The sequence below is a fragment of the Pelecanus crispus genome, chromosome 9, assembly GCF_030463565.1.
Source record: "Pelecanus crispus isolate bPelCri1 chromosome 9, bPelCri1.pri, whole genome shotgun sequence".
In the NCBI taxonomy this organism is placed as follows: Eukaryota; Metazoa; Chordata; class Aves; order Pelecaniformes; family Pelecanidae; genus Pelecanus; species Pelecanus crispus.
In genome coordinates, this window is record NC_134651.1 from 5,753,988 (window position 1) to 5,767,635 (window position 13,648).

Below are 13,648 nucleotides of genomic sequence, written 5' to 3' on the forward strand. Positions count from 1 at the left end.
ACGCTGCAAGAGTTGTGCTCCCACGTGTGGCTTCATCTGCGTCCTGCCGTGCTAGCAGGAGCCGCCCCAAAGGTGGGTGCTGCTCTCGGAGGGTGCTGAGCAATGAATTACTCTCAGGGCTCTTCTGTAGTAGACACTACTAAGTGGTTGCGAGCTCAACCTCTAATGTGTGGGTTTAGCAGTAAATATGCCTACTCCAGCTGTCCTTCTGAGGGAAATGTCAGGGTGTATTTAATGTTCACTTTAATTGCATTTTAACCCTTTCTTAAAGGCCTGGTAAGCTGGGGACTCTGGCTGCTGGGGAGAGATTAACTGGGAAAGTGCTCACGCGTCGTCTGGAGAACTCACCCAACCCTGCAGAGACCAGAGGCTTAACAAGAAACAGTTGGTCCTTAAGAAGGTTCTCATTTCTGCTCTGAGCTAAAAATTACTTCTCACGGCTGAATTTCAAAGCGAGTGAATAAAATGCCAGGGTAGTTAGTTCTTTCTTCAGTCTTAAGAAAATAAGTTAGAGTGGGTCCTTGCAGATACTTAATGCTTCCAGGATTGTTTTAAGATACAATTGTTAGGCATGTTTAAAAAAGAAAAAAAGATCTTTCAAGAGCTCATTTCCCAGAACATTACCAGCCAACAGCCCTAATGGGCTCACACCACACAGCAATTGTTGACTAATACTATGTGCTTTACCAAAAAAAAAAAAAAAAGAAACAAACTGTTATATGTTTTTTCTTGAGATATATTTAGAGAGCTTTCTTATTGTTAAGAGCTTTAGGAACAATAATCAGTGGTATGTCATTCTGGTATTGTTAGCAAAGTCCTTTCTATTGAATTTTCAAGATGTTGTAAAGTGAGATTATGTGAGTAGCACCTCTGGACACTTTTTCCCATCATTGTGTTGGTATCAATCGCTGACTTCCACTGTTTCTCCTGGTATTAAATGAAAATGTTGTTTCCCACTACGCTGATTGGAGGCCGTATAATGCATGACATAACTGATAACCCTACTGAGATTATGCATTGTAGGATTCGAACTGCGCGAGAAATTTGGACAACAAAGTAGGTGGCCACTTGGACTGGGAGACAAAGTTTAAAAGAAAATGTACCGGGATCATTGTTCCAGCTGAGATGAAGAAACATTATAAATGGATAATTTATGAGGCTCGTTCCTCAGGTTTTGGAAAAAAATGCACTTTTTTTTCCTTGTTTTTCTGTGGGGAGAGTAGCTAGAATATATTTTCCAAGGGCAAAGTGTTGCCCTAAGACACCCCAGCCTCGCTCACCCCCGGCAGAGCTGTATTAGAGCAGAAACCCACACCCTGCTGAGACTCCTGACATTTTCCAAAGAGGAAATATTAAAAATTCAGTGGCAGAGTGGAGGAGGAGGAAGTTATGCTTTGGAACTAGCAGTGAGCTGAGAAAGCCAGATTTTTCGACTCTATAATAAAAAAAAAGTGAAAATAATGAGAGGCTTCGAGCTAGCTTCTGTATTACACACACCACCAGTATCTGAGCAACATAAAAAGCGACATAGGGAGTTCCCTTATAGAAGTTTTTGGCCGGTGCCATTTCCATTACACCATGCCAGGTTGTTTTGGTTTTGCACTCGTGCTTCAGAGGGGTTTTTTGGGGAGGGGGTGGCTGAGCTGGTCCAACATCGCTGTGCCATCCTGCTGATTACCCACACATGCTGCTTCTTCCCCAGCACCATACCAAATTTAGGCTGATTCAAGATTTTTGTTGGGTTTTTTTTTTTTTTTTTTTGGTTGACCCCTGTTCCTGTTCTCCTTAGTGCTTCACACACTGACTTTTCTTCCAACTTTGCTGCTTCCTAAGCTAATAGAGGGTGGCATATGCAGAGCTTGGCTTATGACCGACATAAGGGGGAAGGAGAGGTCACTATGGCTTCCCATTCCTTGTCCTTCCTTACAAGCAGTAAAGAAAAGCATGGGGAAAATCCATTTACGAGTCACACTCCTGCCCTTCAGTGTCTCTCACCCCAGTCCGTACGCTCAGCCAGGACGGGGACCCGATTCTGGCGTTCCTCAGCTGATGGGGTGTTAGGTCCAAGAACTTGTTCTTGATCTCCCATTCAAAGTTTTTATGGACGAGTGTAAAGCTGGAGTGAGTTGCTCCATGCAGTGGTTAAGGTTTTAATAGCTCTTAAGTAATAAAAACAGCAGAACTGCTTCCAAAAAGAGTACCAGGGAATCGAGTCTAAAAGTAATAAAGGTCTTTACTTCGTTACAGTGGATTGCAAAGTGTTTTGTGGCTTGTGGTTACGCAGAGCAGAGGGTCTGTGGATCCTTCTGAACTAAATTTTTATTACACGGTCGTGATTGCAGCCGACTGGCCTGCACATCTCTGCGAGTCCCCTCCTGAGAAAGGGTAGGCACACGTCAGCGTGCGGGGACTTCACGTTGGTCCGAGGGTGGCAAAGCTTATCCTCCTTTAAGACATGAGCCAGGAGCAGCGGGGTGCTAGAAAAGATCCCTGTCCGTGCTCGGGCTACGGACGAATTTGGGAGAAGACGCATCAGACAGGTGCCCAACAGGCCTAGCGGCAGCGGAGGAAATGGGGCAGAGTTCATAGCAGGGCCTGTTGCGATAGGACAAGGGGTAATGGCTTTAAACTAAAGAAGAACAGATTTAGACTGGATGTAAGGAAGAAATGTTTTACAGTGAGGGTGGTGAGGCAGTGGCAGAGGTTGCCCAGAGGCGGTGGAGGCCCCATCCCTGGGAACATCCCAGGCCAGGTTGGACGGGGCTGTGAGCACCCTGGGCTGGGTAAAGCTGTCCCTGGCACTGCAGGGGCTGGGCTGGGTGGCCTTTAAAAGTCCCCTCCAACCCAAATTATTCTATGATTCTAAAGAGCTGGGTACAGTAAAACACCCAGTTCCGTAATTATGAAGTTCTAAATCATTAAAATGTTTGTAAGAATCAGTTTTGAATGAAGACCGTTAGCCTCTGGCCTCCAATGCTTCACTGTCATTTTGGTCACGGGTGATCTGAAACTGAGCCTGTTGCTGGGATTTTCACTCAAACCCCGCTGAAATTCAGGAGGGGTTGAATGCTTAAATTCATCTCCATGTCTCACCTCAAGCCTTCATTTTTTTTTTTCTGTTCCAGCATATTAGCACTTCAGATGCAAGAAGAAAAACCTCTCTATTTTGAGAGCAGAGAAAGACCTGCAGATGAGACGAGAGAGTGCCCGTGCGAGGATGCTGATGCCGCGGCTGGTGTTACGTGGGCAGAGCATGCAGCTCACCCCCTTTGCCTCCCGTGATGGTAACTTCAGTGCAGGAGGCCACGTGGTGAGCTGCCGGCTGAGCACCCCGAGCTGTCTCACCCACCGCTACTAAAAACTCTCACTTGTTAACTTTTTTCCGGGCGATTTTCTAGCAGGAGTTTCTCCACCAGCCGCCCTCAGGAAGAGAGACAAGCTGTCACAAGGGTGGGCGCTGGCCTGGACAAAGGAGCTGCTTTGCTAAATGACCATGTTACACCGCTGCATACCTCAACCCAATTAGCGTGGGGCTGCCTGGACCTTAATTGGGCCTGACACGCGCCTGTTGAAAGAGATTCCCCAGGAATTAAAGCGCTACTTCTCTAGTTTGCGTTGGCTGGTGATGCGAAACATGACACGATTTTTGAGAATTTTCTGCGCTTACCATGAAACAAATATGCCACAGGTATCAAGCAGGCTTTGTTTTGGGGCTGTAATCATATTACAAATTGAACACTTCCACATGTGCATGCTGGCACATCTACCCTCGGCTATCTCACATGTATCTGCCCCAAGGTACAGATGCTGAGGTCTTGACATAGCATAATATAGATCTAAATATATTTTCCAGATTGCCTTAGCACATGCTAATGAAAGTGAAGAGTAAAGACCTGAAAGAAGCAGCTGTTTAAAATTTTCTTCAATCCCCGAAAATCAACTTCTTAATTACTGATAATTTAAGCATCAAAATGACCACTAACCCTCTTCTCCCACTAGACCCTCCCAAGCTGGGAGGCCTGTTTTAAGACTCTCAGGCAAAACTTTTTCTTAGGAGTGTAGCATTTCATCACATTTCTTCAGCATTTCTGGAATTAATTAGTATTAAAATAAAGCAGGAGAAAGAAGAGTGCCTTCTGGAGGTGCCTTCTTTCAGACCCTCCACTCAGACAGACGAGCAGGTACTGCTAAAGCTCCTACCCAGCACGTTATAGAAGACTACTTTTGTATTTCCACAGCACCTTTCATAATAAAAGGTTCCCCAAACTTCCCCAAATGGATTTATAGATATAAATAGCTTCAACTGCTGTTAAAATATGGATGCTCCTGGATCAAACAAAGGAGGCTCTGCTTCCAGCACCCAGCAGCAAAGGGATCTGTGTTCAGTCTGGGCTATGGTCATACCCGGGGGGACAACTGGTCCCAAGCAAAATTTAGGTGGTAGTTTTGGGAAAAAGGCTTCAGTCTTGCAAGATGTACCATGAGTTCCTGAATCATTGCATGGCAGTGGGCCCTCCTTTCAGGGAGATGTTAGTCTGATTAAAATCTAAATTCTGGGAAAACAGTAAATCTTGCTGAAAATTATTTTCCTCTAGCAGCAAATGAATCTGAGTTGGGGGAAAAAAATAAAGGAAAAGAATACAGTATTTTTTTTTACTTTTTATTTGACAGTCTCCACTTCACCCTCTCCCCTGACTTCATTAAGTGACTCTGAATTGTGAAGCTGAGCCTTTTGTAATGCTGGTACCATTTTCTGTAAAGAAATAAAAGATAAATTAGTTGGGCTATTGCAAGCCACAGACTAGGTATACTCACAAACCTACACAGCCATTCAATGGAAAGGGAAAGAGGATGGTTTTGGCCAGGCTGCAGAATACATTTTTCTTATAACTGGAGTCCTGGCAAGGTATACGGACTTTGACATGGAGAAAGGGTCTTCTGTTTGGTGCTCAATGCCTTTGTTTTGTTTAAATCACTACTGGAAGCATCTTAAAATGAACTAGCTTTTCCACGCTGCTATATGACTGACCAGCAAAACCACAAATGAGACTTAATAAAGCTGGAAGGCAGCAGAGTGCAGTGAAATGATCCAGGAGTTTGCAGCAATTCTCCGTACGTCTGAGCAAGAGGGACCTGACAGAAAGTTTTAAAGCTCAAGACATGCATGGAGCAATGGGCCAAACTGAATCGCTGAGCAAAAGCAGCCTCGCAAATGTTTTTATAATAACTTCCCCTCCCATTACTCTGCAAATGTGGCTATTAATGCAGTAAAACAGCAGGGCTGACACGGGAACAGCGGCTCAGCCCCGTAGTAGTATTGAGGATCTGGGCCAGGGTGAAATATTGATTAATCATCTTGTCATACCGGTGCTTTGTTAGATTCTGTAGATAGGAATTGAGGTGGTAATATACAGCTCCTTTGTCTAGTAAGGCTGCTGTATCACATGGGAATGATTTGTTGACTTCTTATGGAAAAGTACTACAGTGGGGTGAACAGTAGGATGATGCTGAAATAAGCTGAAGGCTTTTTTAAAAAGTATAGGAATTATTTTTTTAAAAAAAAAAAAAAAAAATCACTGTAGCAGAAAGCCAAAAGCATTGCTCCTCACTTACCAATCTGTTTGCATGTGGACAAGTGCATCTGTGTGGTCCATTGGGGCAGGCATGACACAAGCACAAAAATTATCCAGTTTTCTTTGTTTATTTGGGGAATGAGAAGGCTAATCAACTCTGGGTTTGCTTTTCAGCTCTTCTTCTGGGTGAATAACTCTGCCATTGAGAAAAGACAATGAAAATCAAGGCCATGGTAAGGTATCTACATGGAGTTGAAGGACCCCTTGTGATAATGTTTTGCCACCTCTGCTCATTGCACCCCGTGGGCAGTGCTGCTGGGTGGGATATTTTAACATGAAAATACAAAGCTCGAGGCTCTCAATAGGAGATTGAGATTCTGGGGATTCGATGAGGTGGTGGCAGCCGCTCCCTGATGGTCAATAGACCTGGTTATGTGCAGGTTAAACTAACCCTAGGGCTCAGCTCAAGGAGTACTTTCCCTGACAGTTATATGATGGGAGTGTGCTACCATAACCCAGAACATTAAACCCAGGAGAAAGTGTCCCACCCTTTCTCCACCTCCCAAAACCCCTTTCATCTAGGGCAGGTGAGGGCAGAGCTGATAAGGACTGTCATTGCATCAAATTAAAGGGGAAAACGATCTGGAAAGCTGTTTGCAGATAAAACTTGACTTGATTAATCTATTTGTTCTCTTTATTTGGCAGAAACCTAAAACCAAGTTTCGCGGTGACTTTAACTGCACTAAAAATAATAGCCTACTTATGCAATTATCTGCATGTACCTGACCATTGGCTCAGGCCAATGAAGTGAGCACAAGAACAGGCACACAGGCTTTTTTTTTCCCTTTTCTTCTTTTTTTTTCCAAGTGTGGTTTAGGCTTCCTGCATGAAAACCTCTGGCCTGTAGGTCTCAGCTTGCCATCAACTTGTGCATGAGGCTCAGGAGCTGTAAGAGCAAACCAAAGGCAGCCCATGCCCGTCCTCGCTGGGTTTGGATTCAGCCCTGCCGATGCCCCTGTTGCTACGTGATGGTTATAAACCAAGACAAACCGTAGTGGGGCTGAAGACAAAAATGACACATACATGGTATTCTAAAATGTAACTTATGGCTCAGGTGAGCAACAAGACGTCTTCGTGTACTGAAACGGGCTGAGAGAGGAGCACGCCTCGCCTTTGGCCTGGAGACAAGGCCTCCATCTTTGGAGGTACTTTTGGCTTCAGTGGAGCCACATTTAACCAAACTTGCCATAAACCATATTCCCTAAATATCCTTTTCCCACTGGGGCAGTGCTGCCTTTATTATGCAGTTTGTTACTAGCTGCCCTGGGGTACCGATACCCAGCGCTGCTGGTATCACTGCTTGCTCTTCCCAGCTTGTTTGCATCTGGTGATAGCAATCCTTGGTCCCACTGCACAAAAAGACCCCACGGTGTGCCACATTCACTCTTTCGAGCCAATTAAAACGTGAAGGACTGCCTTGTGCAGTAGCTGCAAAGACCCAGCTTGGCCAAGGGTGGCAGGCAGGGACACCCCCATGGTCCCTTTTGGAGCTGTCTCAGGCCTTTTCTCTCTCCTGATGGGAAAAGCAGGAAAATCTGCATTGCCTGGGCCAATGCTGGCTTTTCCTGGACATCCCACCACCCGCTGCTCTGCATCTTGTCCAGAAGAAACAGGGCTTTAGACCTGATTTCAAATGGTGCGCTCAAACTCAAATAACTCAATTTTTTTTTTTTTTCCTTTCCTTTTAGACCTTAAAGGCTCATTTCATGCAGTTGGAGGCCCATTTAGCTTCTCAGCTATGGATTTTTATCAATCCGGTGGGTCAATTGTTTGCTATTAGCCAGCCGAGCCGCTGCTCCCCGACGTTGTCCCCGTGAGCAGCAGGCGGTTGCATCACCAGCCCGAACTCAAGGCTCCACAACAGCTTTCAAGGTGACCTTGCACCAGTCCCTCCTGTAAAATGAGTGAAGTAGTTCTCTTTTCCAAGGTAGTGTTTTAAAGCTTAAAGGACTGATCTAAGGTGGAGTCACCATCCCTGGAAGTGTTCAAAAAACAGGCAGACGTGGCACTTTGGGACATGGTTTAGTGGGCATGGTGGTGTTGGGTTGATGGTTGGACTGATGATCTTAGAGGTCCTGTCCAACCTTAATGATTCCTAGTTTTTACTTTCATTAAAAATAATCCAACCACCAAGCCAGGAAACATGAAATTGCCACTCTCCCCTTAATTGGTTTAGTGGTGGACTTGGTAGTGTTAGGTTAATGGTTGGACTGGATGATCTTCAAGGTCTTTTCCAACCTAAATGATTCTATGACTCTATGAAAAGCCTCCAGTGGTCTACTGAGAGCCTCTGGGTCAGGCCCTAAATTGCATGACCAATTCCAAGATGCTTCGCAGTGCCCCATCTTCTGGTTACCCTTATCCTAATGACCCCACAGATGCAGTCTTTGCTCTCCAGACTGCAGACGAAATATGCCATTTTTGCCCTGACCCAGACAAAACCAAGACAATAAGGAAAAAGATCCCTCCTGTTTTGTAGTCCTTTATTTTTTTTTTTTAAGTTGATCCTCCCATAGTAATGTACTGAAATGCGTAACAGTTACATTGTACAAAGCATTTAAAGAAAGTACCTCAACTTGCCGATTATTTCAAAATGAGATTATAAACAAAAGGAAAAATAAATCTGGTCCCTCACTAAAGGCCAAAAAACCCCCAAAAAAATAACTGAATACCTTCCGTTATTTATTTATTTTTTTTAAACATAAATTTGGAACACTTCATCTTACAAATAGGATTAACATGAACATAACATCACACAAGCTCGCAGACAACCAGCATAAAATATTGGGTACAGTTTTTTAATCAGAAGAATCATGCTTTCATGAAGAAATTATAACTGTTTATACAATTGAATCAATTTACTGTATTACAAAAAAACCTAAGTCGCATCTATTAGTTATTTAGTTCATTAAAAGGCAAAAATAAAATAAAAGAGGAATGTAAGAAAATTTCAAACACTGTTTTGCACTCCCATATACATAGATCAGTTCACCTCACTTTTTTTGAAGTACATGGGTGCCTTACATCGTAACGCAGTGGGGGACTGGAGCAGTGCTGTTTGTTATAGGAACAGTGCTATTTTAATCAACAAACAATCGTTTGCCAACAAATAAATACATGGTACACACAACACAAAGAAAAAATTAGAGGGTGGGGGGAAAAGGAAACAATACAACAAAACAGTGACATGATTGTCGAAAATTAAAATCTCCTTACAATGATTTGAACTAGTGGTGCTGTCGATGAACGCGGTGCTTTCACGGAATTATCTGGATGATTTAGCTTCTTGGAGTAGTGAACATTCATAGTTTACAATATACACAAGCCTCTTATGTATTGTTTCTCAGAGTTCTTTTTTTTTCTTTCTTTTTTTTCCTTGTTTTTTTCTTTTTTTTTTAACAATGCAGTTGAGAAGGCAAAAGAATTACGGAGAGAACAAAATACTCCCTGTTACTTCTTTCTACATTTACGATGGATAGTGTGCATTTGATAGAACTATTTTCTTTCTTTGAAGGGCTAAAATGCATAAAGCTTTAATGAAGAGATTTGTACATAAAAGCAACTGTTCCCAATCCTGTGTCAAACTATCTTATACAAAAAGAAAATCAATTCAGTTCCTACTTTAAAGGAGTGCCCATGTGTGTATCAATGCAGTCTTAACCCTTTTGCCCCTGCCCCTCAAAGCCGGGTGAACTGGAAGACACTTTTTCCCGGGCCCGGTTTACATAATCCACTGAAACTTTTTTTTTTTTTTAAAGTCGCATTGATCCTCCAGAAGTCAGCAGCTGCCTTTGCTGTGCAAAACAAAATTGAGAATAAATAGTTTCTTTCTTTTTAAAATTATTCAGTTTAAGGTCACCGGACTTTAAATGAGTGACCCTGCAGATTTATAAGGCATTCTGCTCAGCAGTCTTTTAAATAGTCATATATGAAAGAGCCATGCTACTGGTTTGGACTTGGTCCCATTCTCGGTAAGACTTCACAATGTCATACGTGACTGATGGACTGAATGGCGCTGGATTCTGCAGCGGCTCTCGCCATACTGTGCCACATATTGGGAGAATTGTGGGATGCGGAATGAAGGGAGTCCTTGTCGGAGAGAGAGAGCATCATCGCATACGCCTGGATGGGGAAAGAAGAAGGACAAAGAGGTCACGCTCCCGCGGTGCGGATCTGAGCTTGGACCCGTGCCACCCCCTACGCGGTTAGGGCATCATTTAGGCTACAACTGCTATTCTCAACTTACTCAAAAAATATCAAAGCATGTTAGGTAAAACCACTGTCAACCTCTTCACTGACACTTTTGACTCGCTAATAGTAATAATAATTTCTGCTTTCATCTCGCTTCACGAAGCTCTGAGAAACCTTTGATAGTAGACAAGGTCCCAGAGTCTCCTTTGCCCTCAGCTTCTTGGCACAAGAGGCTCTTTTCAAGAGCCTGAGGAATCACATTATCCCTTGGCTGGTCCTGTATTTCGCCAAATACCACAGTCTCCTTTGCTGACCTTTTCTACAGGCATATTCTGCAATTTTAAAAATTGGAATCTTTTGAAGGGGCTAAAAAGACCCATTTTAATTAATGTTGAAAAAAAAAATAATCAAGAAATAGCACTAAGATCTCAGTCCAGTTATTGCTGGTTTTAAAATATGCTGAGGACCTAGAGGAGGTAACACTCAACAGAGTTTAAAAAAACCACCAAAAAGACAAGCCAGCCAGACGACTGGGTCACATCCCTGCGAGGCTGCAGCTAAGCTCCACAGCATCCGAGGGACCACGCCGGCTGTACAAAGGCAGAGCGGGACTATTTCTTACCATGGCATTTCTGCAGGTGGCAGGCAGGAACAAAAATAGCAAAAAAGTAAGCAAATCCTCCACTACCAGGGACCAGAGCATCCCGCCACGTCTCCCTGGTGCGGTGGGAGCACAGGGGGAGGTTGGGGCAGGCTGAGGTTTGTGGACGTGGAGCACAGCCCTGTCTGACGAAGCTGAAATGACCTTGCCTGCCACACACTAACAGTTTAATCCTTCAGGTATTTGGCGACAATAACATTTTAACTGAGTTAAGCTTTTACCTGGGATTTGGATTTCCTGTACAACGGTTGTTTTAGGTCCTCTGGCAGCTGGGAAGTATTGAAAGCTGCCAATTCAGCTTCACTATATTGATTTTCTTCCATTTTCCTCATTTTGAGGCTATCTGTGAAGTGCCTTATGTGGTCCAAAGCCGAAAGTCCAGTCTTATTATACTCCTCTTCTTTATACCTACAAAAACACCACACGGGTTTTAATGTCAATTAATCAATCCTCTCGGCATTCCCTCGTCCTCCCAGATTTACACATCTGAGCAATTTCCCCCTTTTTTACATTCACAAACCACCTTGCCCTGCAGAACTGTGATCCTGAAATAAAAGAAATTCCCCTTTCTTTCCTAAGAAGGAGAGGGCAGGCAGCGGGAGCAGGGGAGGGAGAGGACATCTCTCTCCTGGTGTCTCCACAGACTTTCACAAGACCATTATGGGAGATCCAGGTCGGTTTAGATAACGTCTCTCCCATGAATGTTTCCTGTCTCACCCAGAACCTGACAATAGCTCCCCAAGCAGAGTTATTTTTCCTCTTAAGGGCTACAGATTGCATGAAGAGACTGAAAACAGGGCTGGTATTGACCCAAACACAGACGCACGTTGCTATTGTAACTGGGAAGCTGGCTACTTCAGACCGGTTCCCACGGCACACAGGTTGGTGCTGGCACTCTTGTATGGTTTATTGTTTTTATTTCACATATCGGGCTCACCAATACTCGGAAGGAACCAACCTGCCAGGGGAAGCTTTGCAGTTCATGTCCAAAGTACTCGTTTCCTCGTAATCCTCCTCCGGAGTCCCCTCATGCATGTCACTCGTAACAGGCTCTTTGACTGCTTTCCCTGCAATTTCGCTCTCTTCATCTTCTTCGTCCATCATGACTTCATCTTCTGCCTCTTCGTCATCCAGCAAATCCGAGTTCTGGCTGGCTACCATGGCTTTTTCATCCTTAAAGTGGCTGCCATTCATTCTGAAAGTACCAAAACAAACCCAAGCAATAATCACAAATCAGTTATGAAAGCTCCTCACCAGCGGATTGTCAGAGGCAGATGTGAAAAGGAACCGTCCCAGTAGAATAGAGTCATTTCTGTATTTTGTATCTTGTTTAGCTTCAGACATTTAGGCAGTATTGAAGAAAATTACACTCAAAAATCAGTGGGACGTTACAATGCCATCAGCATGGGATTTTCCTGTTATCCTGGGAGCCTAAAACTACTGTTCAAGTGGAGGTATGTTTACATATCCATTCCAAATTTTCTCACGCATTATTTCATCTCATGTTTCCAATCATATATGTAGTCTGGGCAAAACAACTCATTGACTTTTAACAGAAGCTGTAGGGGCCAAGAAACTCTGCAAATCAGATCCGGCATTTTCAAAAATGACATCCAATACTGCATTCAGAGTTTTAAAGTCAAAATTACATGCATAATTAATTTTGCACGCTACCACCCATTTGGAAGCCATACTACTTCACTGAACATATGGATTACATACATGGGAACCTAAGGGACTTCAGCTGAAGACCTGAAGAGCAGTCTGCAATACTGCCTCCACGCTGAACTACATTATTGACTGATTCGAAGGGTAAGAAGTAATGAAAAGAAAGGTCATATAGCATTTTAAGTGCATTTATTCTTATTAAATAAGTAATTATAGCAATACACACATGGAAAACCATTTGGTCTACCCGCTGTGATAACGTTCTCTTTTGCTTTCAGACAATGACTTCTCTTAACTACTTCCTACGATATTTTATCAAGGACATAATATCCAGGCTGAAGTAGGGGCTCATTTGCTAATGGCCTCAACCCCACAGGATTCTGAGCATCCGCAGCTGCATCGTGTCTGCCGTATTAAATGAGAGCGAAAGAAATTCGGCACCGCCGCCACGTTGCCAAATGCGTTGCCAGAGGTACTAGTGGTGTAGACGGGCTGAACTCCGTGGAGCCATGTGAATTCGCACCACCAGCGTATCTGCTCCGCTGCGTTACGTAGCACGGAGGCCTTGATTCATCTATTGTTCTCATTGTGCAAAAGGTCCTTACTCTTCCAGGAATACAGTTATAAAAATGGAAACTTTATTGTCTGCCTGCAGTTTGCTTTCGACTCCGTGTGCTTCAAACTGTGCGGGACAATATGGAATATACCAAAAGTTTGAGCGAGATAAGGATGAGCCCTAGCAGTGTGTTTGGTATTTGTAACAGATGCATTTTCTTACGGAGCATACACAAGTGAAAGCTAATTTCTTATACAACATTGCAGCTAATTGTCACAAGTTTAGTACTGCATTAAAAAAAAGCTAGGGGATGGTCTGTTCATACCACAGGATCAAAAAATCTGAGGCTGTGCAGAGTTGGGAGAGCTGAAGCAGCCACCCCCCTCTAAGATAATCAGAGCAACATCTCTTTATCATCTTCTATTTAAACAGGCAGAAATAAGAAATTGTTGAGCACAGTTTGGGCTGCCAACTTGCTTGTTATGCTCAATTGAGGCTGCTAGAAATGAAAGGGAGATGGACTACAACCAAAGTAACAAAAGCCATGTGATTAAGAAAACAGATTCTCTAATTATGCTTTCAAATGCAGCAATTTGCCAGGGATAAAGTATCCATCAAGAGCAGTCTGAAGTGCCAAATTTAGAAAGGAAACACTGCACAACCCAGCAACCTTTTCACTTTGCTGACTTCCTGTCGGAGGACATGTTGAGACCAGATGTGCAAAGAAAAAATCCCAAGCCCTCATTGCCAATCAAGATGGAATGAAATTTGAATATGCATGTAATCACTTAATCCAATACTTTTGTGGAAATCGTGTTATGTCCACCATTTTCATCCCTTCACAAAGGCATCTGGAAATTGAGAAGACAGTGAAGTTTGTCACCAACAGTAAGAAATTTTTGATGCTGATAAAGTAATGCCAATTCAAAAGCGCAAATA

The 13,648-nt window shown here is 43.4% G+C and overlaps 1 protein-coding gene across 5 annotated transcripts in view; it reads right to left on the reverse strand.

The window, feature by feature from the left end:
• Positions 1–9,620: 9,620 nt before the first annotated feature.
• Positions 9,621–13,648, reverse strand: part of MECOM (MDS1 and EVI1 complex locus) — a 193,792-nt gene continuing 189,764 nt past the window's right edge. For all 5 annotated transcript variants that reach the window (XM_075716656.1, XM_075716655.1, XM_075716657.1 and 2 more), the window contains 3 exons: positions 11,444–11,680; positions 10,707–10,893; positions 9,621–9,755 (listed from right to left, as the gene is read on the reverse strand). In XM_075716656.1, coding sequence (XP_075572771.1) covers positions 9,621–9,755; positions 10,707–10,893; positions 11,444–11,680 — 559 coding nt within the window. The remainder of the gene's footprint in view (positions 9,756–10,706; positions 10,894–11,443; positions 11,681–13,648) is intronic.